Source organism: Lynx rufus, unplaced genomic scaffold (assembly GCF_022079265.1).
Source record: "Lynx rufus isolate CCGP_SWC_20201006 ecotype Redwood Valley unplaced genomic scaffold, mLynRuf1.p SCAF_13, whole genome shotgun sequence".
NCBI classification, from domain to species: Eukaryota; Metazoa; Chordata; class Mammalia; order Carnivora; family Felidae; genus Lynx; species Lynx rufus.
In genome coordinates this window covers 2,263,707-2,276,644 of record NW_025814827.1, presented here as the reverse complement: position 1 = coordinate 2,276,644, position 12,938 = coordinate 2,263,707, and the positions used below count along the sequence as shown (strand labels likewise).

The 12,938-nt window shown below is 38.7% G+C and overlaps 1 protein-coding gene across 4 annotated transcripts in view; it reads right to left on the bottom strand.

The window, feature by feature from the left end:
* Positions 1-12,938, bottom strand: part of PTPN9 (protein tyrosine phosphatase non-receptor type 9) — an 81,080-nt gene that overhangs the window by 47,048 nt on the left and 21,094 nt on the right. The window contains exon 2 of one of the 4 annotated variants that reach the window (XM_047074761.1): positions 8,505-8,876. The exons of 1 other annotated variant lie outside the window; for it this stretch is intronic. In XM_047074761.1, coding sequence (XP_046930717.1) covers positions 8,505-8,720 — 216 coding nt within the window. In that variant the 5' untranslated portion in view covers positions 8,721-8,876. Of the gene's footprint in view, positions 1-8,504; positions 9,607-12,938 lie in introns of those variants that run through there. 2 more of the 4 variants (XM_047074763.1, XM_047074762.1) reach the window with 2 other exon arrangements.

The window sequence follows — 12,938 nt, the reverse complement described above, 5'->3', positions numbered from 1 at the left end:
GACCAGCCTGCTATGTGGCCATGGACAAGGTAATTCTCTCTTTAATTTTTCAATTTAAAAACAAGAGGGGAAAGGGTAACAAGCAATTGACCTACTTCAGAATCTTGGCAACAAAGTCCTACTTTTGCAAATACAATTCAAGTTGCTACATATGTGTTTAAACAACTAGCAAACTAGAGTCCCAGGAAGGTCAGCAATACCTCACAAAAGAGCGCCTGATTCATCCCCCAATTTCTAGGAAAGGAAAAAGGCACTTTACAAAACCAAAGTAAAATCTAAGAGGCCTCAGGCTGCACCTGAGCTTTAGAACCCTCCAACCGAAGCAGTATAACTTACACCACTGGAAAAGGAGAGAAACAGCAAAACTAATCAGGCAAAGTGCATTAAAAGAGCCAAGAAATAAAGGCCAAGAAGAAAAGCTTTCAGATGATCACTTTGGCCCAGAACCAGTTTAAGTCGGACCAGAGCAATGAGTCCCAGAGAAGACAACAGGACAAACTTAGAATGCTCCACCAGCAAACAGTCTGAGCTGCCTCCGTGGGGTGAGTGGCCAGCATCAGAATGAGGAAAGATGGAAGGGACAAGAAGAGGAGTGGGCACAGAAAGATAGCAGAAACAAAACTTCAGCCAGCCTGGAAGGTCCCCAGGAGATTTTGTAAAGGGTATTTGTTTTTTAATTAACATATCATCCTTCAATCCAGCCTTGTCTGAAGCTGCCTGTAGAATAAAACACAGAGTAACAGTAGAACATACTTTCCCCCTTTTTCTAATAAAAACAATAAACAGACAAATCAATATGCAGGTAGGAGGGGGAAATATAGTTAAAATAGTGAGGAGGTGAAGTCATAACACATCCCATTAAGATGATTTTTCATTTTTCACAAATAAGCTATGCCTTAATAAGAGACCCATAGGAAAAAAAAGACAGAGACACACACATAGGTTTCACACACTTCTTTCAAAGTACGTACATAATACATAATGGCTTCCTACTTATACTAAATTCAGTTCCTTCAAAGTTCTTAATGTCCTGTAGCTCCCTAGAGCAGTTGCCTTGAGCTGACCTCTGTCCCCTGCTGGTCAGGATGTTATTCTTGGCTTTAAGCACGGGAACAATTCCTCCTGATTTGGCCTGACTAGGCCTTGCATGAAGAGAGTCCAGTGTACTGTAAACAGTGATGTGATATTTACAGATACAAATACACATACACACACACCATCTGTTAGGTTCAGCCTCAGATTCACCATCCTGCATCCCTCTCTGTCTTGTAGAAGAGATGAACCTCTTATTAAAGAAGTCAGAAAGGATGGCCCCATCTTCAATGGGCTTTCTCTAGACAGTTAATCAGGTACCTTCCCGTTTACACAGGAATTCAGTACAACCACTAACTATAGACCAATTTGTGGTCCTGTTGGTACCAGAAAAACAAGTCCCAGCAATTTTAATGAGCAACACACTCTTCATAAGGGATAACTGAAATTCCTGAAATTAATATTCAGTGTTATTTCCTGGTGAACAAAAGGATGAGCCAAAAGATGAGTCACAGCTTATAAAATACTTCAACTCAAGGTCAACGGTTTGAATCTATCTAGGCTTATGAGTTAACCATAACTTGTTAATACCTGTCAGCTAAGTCACGGTCACAGTTCAAACAGCTTTGGTCTTCCTTTGGGAAAAAGGTCTGAACTGGTGTATAGAAAAATTAACATAACCACTTGCAACCCTCCTCAACCCACTTTTCAGGTACCGGTAAGATTTGTTACAGCATAGTCAAAAAGCTTACTATAATTACATACTTTTCCCACAATCACATTTAAGTAGATAACAAGTTTCTTGACTATGGCCATGAAGATAAAGATACTGGGGAGCCTGCTAGAATATGGCTGAGAAATCTGTCAAGTGGATTACACCCCGGATTCTACCCACTGGTGTTAAATATGTTACTGGAGAGAACAAAACCAACAGTCTTCGGGTTACATCAAACTCCCCAGGAGCAGCTACAATTTCGAGATCAGCTCTAGGCAAAAGGTTAGCCACCCAAAAGATCACGGAAAACATGCTGGCATACTCAGTTCCAAAGTATCTTAAATCCTGTGTTCCAACACAATGTAGGAGAGAGTGAAAAAGAGCGAGACCTATAAGAAACCTGCTTTTGCCTCTAGGGGATGTCAACCACCTAACCATCAGAGAACAAGTCTAGTGGGTGTGTGAGTCAGTGTGAGCAGTCATCCCCTCACTCACTGCTATGTGATATTTGGGCGTCATTTAACCTCTCTGAGCCTCAGGTCCTCATCTGTATAGATAAGGCACGAATGAGACAACTGATGGAAAAGCACCAGAGCATCTGGCACGCAGTAGGTAGTCCTGGAATGTATGTCCATTCTTTTTCTTTACTCCAGTCATTCTACACTAAAACTTCTTTCAATTGAATTAGTTTCTCAGAATCAAGTGACTGGTTTCTCTTCAACCTGTAGCAGTCCACTCTCTCTAATCCATTTTATCCAAAAGCATAAATTTAAATTAGAAACTTCCAGTATGTGTTCTACCGCATGACAAAAGTCTCTAAAAGAGCAACTCCTTCTGCACAATACAGAAGCTGGGTTGGGAAGTATTTATAACCCTGCTCCCATCTCTAAATCCTTTTGTCCCTACTTTCAGACTACACTGCCATCCCGATCATTAAACTGAGTAAGGACTATTTCTCATTATAATAAAGGCACAAGTTTGTGCAGGACAAACACTACGCAAAAAATGCAGTCACTCTGCACTGAGTATCTAAATAAGGAAAGTGATCAATATAAGCCTCTGTGTCTGTTACCTCTGTAACAGGTTTTTGAGGTTACCTCTGTATTTCATCTAATATGCTATTTCCTCATCAGTGCATTAGTAAACTATCTTAGTAAACTTCTCTTACGCTTGTTTCCCTGTCTCTTCTTCCTTGTGAATTGTTTTGTTATGTCTACTAATCCCTTCAATTCATATCTGCTAGGAAACAGATTCTGAGCCAACACACTAGCTTGCTACAATGCAGCAAGGTGATATTTGTTCAATTTCTGAACTGAAAACTATAATCTTTCCATTAGCCCTTTGTTACTGTGCCAAATATGGAAATAAACCTAGTTCCTTTGAATTAACATTACTTGTTTATCTCAAATATCTTCACTTTCTTAGGAAAATTTGCCTTTCCCTAAAATGTAATTTTAAAAGAGCTAATTTTGTTGTTGTTGTTGTTGTTGTTTGTAATTTTAACTCCAGTATAGTTAACATACAGTGCTGTTAGTTTCAGGTATACAATTCTATATATTACTCAGTGCTCATCAAGATAAGTGTATTCTGAACAATGCTTTTTTTTTTTTAACACTTTATTTTGAGAGAGAGAGAGAGAGAGCGCGCGCGCATGAGCAGCAGGGAGAGGAGAGAGAATCCTAAGCAGACTCCACACTGCCAGCGCAGAGCCAGACATGGGGCTCAATCCCAGAAACTGTGAGATCATGACCTGAGCCAAAATCAAGAGTGGGACAGCCAACCAACTGAGCCACCCAGGCACTACATGGGCCAATGCTTTCCTAAATAGGACTTTACTGCATCTGGGAAGGAAAAAGCCTTAAGAAAAATTTCTGATTTTACCATGTTTGGAAACAAAGGAAAATGCAGAAAAGAAAAGGTTACCCATGATCCCATCAACCTATATAATTGTTTTTATATTTTTAATAATTAAAAAATTAAAGTCAACAGAAAAATACCAATAAATATACAATTTTCTAAATATATGTCCCACAACCCCTCCCCCCCACACACAGAATTCTTAGGGTGAAGGAAGAAGAAAGAGGGAGTATTCAAGTGTATATTGTTCTAATCCTGGCCTCTCGGGCAACCTGCCATAACTAACAGCAGTAGTATTCCCTTCAAGGCAACCAAACAGTAGACCTCTTTCAGGCAGCCAGTCACGTAGTCAGGCAAACATTTACAAGTATTTGCTGACGGCCTACTCTGTGCTAAGCAGTATAGTAGCTGTTCAGTAGACACAATGTAGAGAGAGAAAGACCCTACTCTGAGCAGTTCACAGTCATTTAAACATGGAGGCAGATGTATAAGTAAATAGTCATCGTCATATAATTTTATAAGTCTTAGGACATATTTATGAACAGAATGCTATGGAATTCACACTATCTCTAGGAGAATTTTTTAAAAAGTCTTTTTAGAGGAGTGCCTTGAAAGATGAGTAGAAATCTGCCAGGCAGACAGAAGGATTCTAGTTTGGAGAAAACAAAATGTGTAGAGGCAGAGTCAAGAAAGAATAGGAATTATTGGGGACACAGTGTAGCTGGTGTGTCCAGTTTGTATTGACAGAGAATGGTGTGAATGAGCTGACTTGGACGTAAAGCCACAATGGAAGGCCCTTTTATGCTGGGCTTCAGATTCCAGACAGAATCCTATAGACATGAAGGAGTCAATAGAGATCTTTAAGTAAAGGGATGAGATGTTAACTTTGGTCCTCCTGTGGCCCCAAAAATGATTGTTGGCAGTAGGGGAGCCAGACTGGAAAAGGAAAATTTAGCAGCAAGGAGGGAAGTTCTGTGAAGGCAGGGATGAGGTCTATTTTATTCACTAGTTCCTAGCGCTACCCCTGGCACAAATATCTCTAATGACATCTCCTAATAAATATGTATGAATGAGTAACAGAACTCTGAAGAACATTATTAACATTTAGGAAGTAGAAAGAGGAGGAAGAACCAAGGAAATTTTAAGGTTTATCTTTAAAAATACTAGTGACCACTGAGTATCAAAGAAATGTAAATTAAAAAACAAGAGTTGTCAAATATCCCCTATTAAAAAAAATACCAACAGACTCTGATAACTTTTACATAATGTTCTATTAAACCTTCATGGCACAAATGGCTCCCATGTTATATAAAGTGCAGTATAATAGTGGTGCCTGGGTGGCTCAGTGGGAAGCATCTGACTTCCATTCAAGCCATGATCTCTCGGTATGGGAGTTCAAGCCCTGTGTTGGGCTCTGTGCTGACAGCTCAGAGCCTGAAACCTGCTTCAGATTCTGTGTCTCCCTCTCTCTGCCCCTCCCCTGCTCACGCTCTGTCTCTCTCTCTCAAAAATAAACATTAAAAAAAAAAAGACTTTAAAGTGCAATGTAATAGAGGAAGTACACCTCATAACCAAAGAGGGCTTATCCCAGGAATGTAAGGGCAGTTTAATATCAAGAGATCTATCAAAGTAATTTTTATATTAACACATACTAAGGGAGAAAAAGTATATAACCTTCTCAACAGATGTCGAAAATGCATGGGATAAAATTCAACACCCATTATGATTTTCTTTTTTAATTTTAGCAAACTAGAAATAGAGGGAAGTCTCTTAATTTGGTAAAGGTTATCTGACAGAAACTTCAGCAATCATAACATTAGATAATGAAACATTAGAATTATTTTTTTCTATTAAAGACTGAAAGGCCAGGAGCCCTTTTATTACTACTACTATGCAATATTGTACTAAAGGTCATATAATGCAACCAAGACAAAAAGAAACATGGTGCATAAGAATAGGAATTTTAAAGAACAGAATAAAATCCAGAAATAATCCTATGTATATATAGGACTTTTGTATCCACTCTATTGTATATGTATGATAAAGAGATATGCCAATTAATAAAAAAAAACAAATTATATGAATTTGTTCATATATATGCATAAAATACTTATAGAAGGATACACAAAACACTGATAATATTGATCACCTCTGGAGACAGGAACTGAATTGGGGTTGGGAAACAGGCTAGGAAACTATAAACTTTCATGCCTTTAAAATTTTAAACCATGTCCATGCATAACCAAGTCAAAAGCTAAATAAAATGTATAGATTTAAAAAGATAAATTTTGGGGGCAGCTGGGTGGCTCAATTGGTTAAGCATCCAATTTCAGCTCAGGTCATGATCTCACAGTTTGTGGGTTTGAGCCCTGCATCAGGCTCTGTGCTGACTATGCGGAGCCTCCTTGGGATTCTCTCTCTCCCTCTCTCTGCCCCTCCCCCATGGTCACTGGCACTCTCTCAAAATAAACTTTAAAAAATATATATATATATGTTTAAAATTTTTTTAAAGATGCCATTTCTGCCTACCAATTAACAAAATTAAAAAGACTGAAAACATACAGTATTGGTAATAATATGGGAAAGAGGTGTTTTCACACAATGTGGCAACTATATATAATTCATGCCACTTCTTTGTATCAATTTGGCACTAACCAAGCAGTTTTAAAAATGCAAACCCTATGACCCACACCACCAGTTCTAGGAATCGAGTGTACAGAAACATCAGCATGAAGGTACAAAGCAGACAAACCTATATAAACATAAACACTCTTGTTGTTTCAAATATTTTGCCATTAGAAACAATGTTGCAATGAATACTGGCTATTTGAATATTCACTCTTGCTTTCTTTCTAATGACAAAATGTTAGAAACAACCTAAACCAAAAATTAATAAGAAAATGAATAAATTATGAAATGTCAATATAATGGGCCACCATGTAACCAAAACCTGTCACATTTTTGTTAAAGACACTAAAACACCCCAAACATGGCATTAATCTGTAAACGCTGAATCAAAACCATTTACCCGTTTTTCCATTTTTACTTCTTAAAAAAAATAAAATGAAAAAATTTACATGAATTTCAAATTAAATCCAAATTAGTTCTATTTGCTCACTTAAGTTACTATCAGTATACTTAAATTATACTATAACTACTGCTACCACTAAAAATTTTCTAAAAATGAAAAAAAATTCCAAAACTCCATTGGCAGCCCTCCAAATTTCTCACCAAAAAAAAAAAAAGTTGGAAATTAAAACCAAATCTGTGTAGAGATTTCTAACTATAAATGGTTCTTGTTTTAAAAGCAATATTTCATTTATTTTTTCCTTTTTTAAAAATTTTAATTCAGTGTAGTTAAGTGTTATATTCGTTTCAGGTGTATGATAATAATGACTCAACGATTCCATAATATTACTCAGTGTTCATCAAATGTACCTTTTAAAAAAATATTTATTTTTGAGACAGAGCGAGCATGAGCAGAGGAGGGGCAGAGAGAGAGGGAGACAGCGAATCCCAAGCAGGCTCTGCGATAATCCCAAATTGTGAGATCATGACCTGAGCTGAAACCAAAAGCTGGACGCTTAACTGACTGAGCCACCCAGGTGCCCCATCATCAAGGCTGCTCTTAATCATCTTCACCTATTTCACTCATTCCCCCAGCTCCCCTCTGATAACCATCTGTTTGTTCTCTATAGTTGAGAATGTTTTTTGGTTTGTCTTTTTTTCCTTTGTTCCTTTGTTTTGTTCCTCAAATTCCAAATATGAATGAAATCATATGGTATTTGTCTTTCTCTGACTTACTTCACTTAGCATTATACTCTCTTGCAAATGCAAGATTTCATTCTTTTTTTTTTATGACTGAATATTCCAGTGTGTGGGTATATATATATATATATTTGTACATATATATATATACACATACACATACATCCATGTATGTATATACCCACACACACACACACATCACATCTTCTTTATCCATTCATCAATCGATGGACACTTGGGTTGCTTCCATAATTTGCTACTGTCAATAATGCTGCAGTAAACATAGGGTTTCACATATCCCTTTGAATTTGTGTTTTGGTATTCTCTGGGTAAATACCCAGTAGTGCGATTACTGGATCACAGGATATTTCTATTTTTAATTTTTTGAGGACCATCCATGGTGTTTTCCATAGTGGTTGCACCGTCTGCATCCCCACCAACAGTGCACGAGGGTTGCTATTTCTCCACATCCTTGCCAAAACTTGTTTCTTGCGTGCATGCGTGCGTGCGTGCGTGCGTGCGTGCGTGTGTGTGTGTGTTTGGCGGGGGGAGGGGAGAGGGAGGGATATACATATATATATATAGAGAGAGAGAGAGAGAGAGACAAAGAGAGAGAGACAAAAAGAGAGAGAGAGAGAGAGAGAGAGAGAGAGAGAGAGAGAGAGAATGAATCTTAAGCAGGCTCCATGCCCAGTCCAGAACAAGAAGCAGAGCTCAATCCTACCACCCTGGGATCAGGACCTGAGCCAAAATCAAGAGTCGGACGCTTAACCAACTAAGCCACCCAGGTGCCCCGTCTTGTGTTTTTTATTTTAGTCATTCTGACAGGTGTGTTTTTATTTTTAAAAAAGAAAAAAACATTTTTTCATAAAAAATGAATATACATAGATTGATTAAACAAGTAAAAAACTTAACATTTCAGTGGTTTATCATGTGCATTTCTAGTCTACCTCCAGCTGGGTCAATTCCTGGGTTGTTCTTAGAGCTGCCGAAAAATACACAAAGGAAAGCAGTGGAGGTAGTGCTTGCAATCAGACCTACTTCGTGTTATTTTTTTTTTTTTTAAAGTACAGTGTGCTCAAGTCTAATTGTTTCTACTCATGTAGGGGGCTGGGCAGGGATGCAAGAGCACCTGGCTCTGGGGGTTCAAACAGACCAGGTTCGGCCACTGGCTGCTGACAAAATCCAGAGGCACAGAGACGAGCGGTGGTGGAACAAGAAAGGAGTTTATTTCAGTGAGGCCAACACCGGGAAGACGGCGGACTAGCGGCTCAGACTGTCTCCAAAGTGCCGAAAATACTTCCAGGCTTATATAAGGAAAATGTGGGACAGTGGTGGGTGGGTACATGCACGTGGGCAGTGAAGGTTCACTGGATCCTTGTCTTGGAGTCAATCACACGGGGTCTTGCAGGCTCAGGGCAGTTCTTGTTGCTTGAGGGGATAGTTTCGGTTCCGTCACAGGATGCTTTGCCCGCAGGGTCTCTTGCCTGAGTTAAGAGATAAGCTGGAAAGAACTTAATCAATTAGAAAGTTTGAGGTCATAATGGAGGTAGCTGAAGTTCTCTTTAACTCACTTTTTCTTCACTATCCCTATTTAACTGCTCTATTTCCATGGACCAAACTTCAAAAAAAAAATTATTTTCATTTTCATTTTCTTTTTAATGTTTTCTTTTAAAAAGTCAGAGAAACTATGGGGTATTTTAATGTCTCCAATTTTTTTTTTCTGCTTTTTGTGTAGGCCCTCGCTATAAGAGATTGTTTCCTAACAAATAAAACATGACATGCAATTCCTAAGTCCACATATTCAAATGGGTAAACATTTCTACCTTCCAGTGGTTCCCCAATTAAGTTTTCTCTACCAATATACTAAATATCAAGTCCCTTCAGAGGATACAGTAAATGTATTTACTTATGAAAGAAATCATTAATAGGACTACTCTCAGCAATCTGGACAACAGTAGTTTGGGAACTCACAAGCAGCTGCTTAAAACAACATCCAACACAGAACACTGCACAGTGGGTATTCAAAAACTGTCTTACTTTAAAAAATATCCCACATTATCAGGTCTTTTTATTCTGGTATTCATGTACTGCAAGACATAAAATCTCTTTCTTTTACACATTAAGAGACCAAGTGAACTTCAAACTTAAAGTCCTACAAATCCCAGGGACCCCTGGCTGGCTGGCTCAGTAGTTACAGCATGTGACTCTTGATCTTGGGTTGTGAGTTGGGAGCTCCACGTTGGGCGCAGAGATTACTTAAAAATAAACAAATAAAATATAATTATAGTTTACCTTTAAAAAATGCTAAGGCCAGATAACCATGAAGAAAGGCCTTATACAATCCTTCTGATGAAATAAAATGGGAATGGTACTAAAACTCCAGACTCTTCCATCTATTACATCAAGCACTGACTGTGTAAGAACCAAGAAGAAAAAAACCTAACTGCTATTAAAGCATTAACATCACACTAGGAACTGAAGAGCAGGAAACTCAAAGTAGGGCTGACCAAGTTTTAAGCTTCCCACAAGAGTCCAAAGCTTCAGGCAATACAGAAGGGTTAATTTAGCTATTTAATGTGAAAAGCTCTTCAGTGTTAAAAACTTCCTAACCAGCGGAAGTGAAGGGCTAGGGTTTATCAGCACACCATCAGCCAAGTGTGTGAAGGCCCCAGATCAAAATAGTCAGGCTCTAACACCTGAGGAGCAAAAGATGTTCTCTTCCTTTCAAAAATGCTATTTCTGTCTCCCCTGGCTCAGATTCCCTTCTGAAAAAAATTTTTTAATGTTTATTTGTTCTTGAGAGAGAGAGAGAGAGACAGAGTGGGAGTGGGAGAAGGGGCAGAGAGAGAGAGAATCTGAAGCAGGTTCCAGGCTCCAAGCCATCAGCACAGAGCCTGACGTGGGGCTTGAACCACAAACCATGATACCATGACTTGAGCTAAAGTCAGACGCTTAAGTGACTGAGTCACCCAGGTGCCCATCAGATTCCCTTCTATATGTAAGAGAGCATTTATCACAGATTAAAGAAAGCAATTCAATCCATTCACTTCTAGCTCCTTCCAGTTCACACAGGCCAAAGAATATGGTCTAGCAAGAAATAACAAAGGTAGCAACCAGCTGTGAAGCATTAACATGCACCAAAGAAGTAACTGTACATATACTAAGTACTACTAACAACACAAAGAAATCAAAGCATCCAGAGCTTAAGCAAGCTGCCCAAGGTTATTAAACTAATAAGGACAGAGCTAAGGTGCTGAGGTTTGAATGTAAGTCTTCAAATCCTAGTCTTTCCACTTCACATGGCCTTGAGAAATACAAGACATATTATCATTCATCTTGTCAGATAATATATATGTCACGTGTTTGCCTAGGCACAAAATTATTCTGAAAGAATATATAAGAAACCAGTAACATTGGTTGTCTCTGTCGGGGAGTTGGGGGAGACTTTCCTCACCCCTTCACGGTCCTTCTAGTTGGACTTCGAATCAAATTGACACGAGACAGATTAACAGGAGAAAATAAAATTTAATAGTGTACATATGGGGAATCCACACAGACAAGAAATCCAAAGACAATGAGGCAACAAGAAGTTTACGTGAGCTAAAGAGAGGGGTAGGTTGGAGGATACAAAAGGGAGGAAAGCAATTACAGGAAGGTGAAAAGCGGTATTTTGAAAAACAAAGGTTGCCTTATTATGCAGGTAAGTTTCTTAGGTAAAGGGGAGCCAGTTTTAATAGCTTTCTTCCAGGTATAGGCTCTCCTTTCCAATGTAAATTTAGGCAGCTGAAGACCTGAAAGAGAGCTTTTCCTGTATCTCCTCAGTTTTGATTATTTTTAACCCAAAATAATGTTCATGCCAAAGTGGCCCACCTTAGGGCAGCCTGCCAGAGGCCCCTAGGTCTCAGAGGACAACTTAGGTAGCTGAGAGACATGGCAAGAGAAGGAAATATTTACCATGTTCTCTTTCATGTGACTATATTATCTACTAAAAAAATAAAATGTGTTAATTTTATATAGCTTTCAACTAAAATATATAACAGGAATATCTGAACACACTGCTTTAAAAAGTATTTTAAACTATCCCACCAAATGATAAGTTTGTTAATAGTCTTCATATCACGGCAAAAAGGAATGAGTTTAGGGAGCTCTACAAAGAGGGGATTTATAGCTGCTTTTGGAACTCCTAGCTCCTAGCCCTAAACAGGGGGATGTTCCAAGCTCCTGCAGGGATTGTGCCACACTCACTTTCTTCCTGGTGGCATCTGTCAATAGCATGTTTAGTAAACACAAGCTGGCATCTCTCCTCCAGGCTTAAAAACCTACCTCTCCAGATTAAAGTTATCAGAGGATAAAGAGCTCCCAGAGACAATGGAGGAAATGATTCAACAAGAAAACAAGGAAGTAAACATTTCTAAGTTGTCAGAAGAGAAAATACATGTCAAGAGGTTGAGGAACAGAAGATGGTAAGGCAGAAGAGAAAAAAAGAAGAAAACAGAAATCTGGAGAATAAACAGAAGGCTCCTCACCACCAGCAAGAGCAAAATCATTCAGGTTCCCACATGGAGTCCCGGGGCAAGGGTGGGGAATAGTTGGTCACTATGAGAAAAAAACCTGAGGCAGCTTGCCAACTGCTACCCCTTCCAGTTGGTTAATGAAGTGGCAAACCAAACAACCAGAAGAAACCTGAAAAGTCTTTCTAGGGAAAAAATAAGAATCTAAAGGACTTGGAGGACCCAGGGGGTGAGAGAGGTCTTAGTCAACAATGTTTATCTTTTTCCAATTGAAAGCTGAGACTTTAGGGGAAAAAAGGAGGAATGTGAATGTCTGTCAATAAACTGGAGTTGACTTTCCAGATCATACTGGAACATTCTTCCCCTACACCCCAACTTGGTCTACTACTTACCACTCTTTAGGTGTCCGTTCTAAATCCTACTTCTTCAAATCATGAGCAACTCTTAAATACAGAGAACTGAGGGTTGCTGGAGGGGTGTTGGGTGGGGGGATGGGCTAAATGGGCAATGGGTATTGAGAAGGATACTTGTTGGGATGAGCACTGGGGTGTTATATGTAAGTGATGAATCACTAAATTCTATTCGTGAAATCGTTATTACACTATATGTTAACTAACTAGGATTTAAATTGAAACAATAAAAAATAAATTAAAAAAAGAAACAATATCCATTAAAATACATAAATAAATAAGCACACAGTATTATAAAAGCTTATGTTATTATCTGTCTGCTCCCATTAGACTATCAGCTTGGGGAGATGCACAACTGCATACTCCCCACCAAGCACAGTGCTTGGCACCATTTTAATGAGTAAATGTATAAAAAAGATTATGGGCTCTAAGTCTGCTAAATGAATGCTGTTCACGGGGAGTAGGAGGAACACGTTTGTCTGAACACTTACTTGCCAATCTGACTATGAGAACTCAAAACTGAAAATAGAGGAAAAGAGAAAAATTCCAGGATAAAACCGGACAAAAAACCAGGAATGCTATGAGAAGAAAAGCAATGGAAGAGGTAACTATTAAGTCACAAAAGAAAATACCTGCGAATTA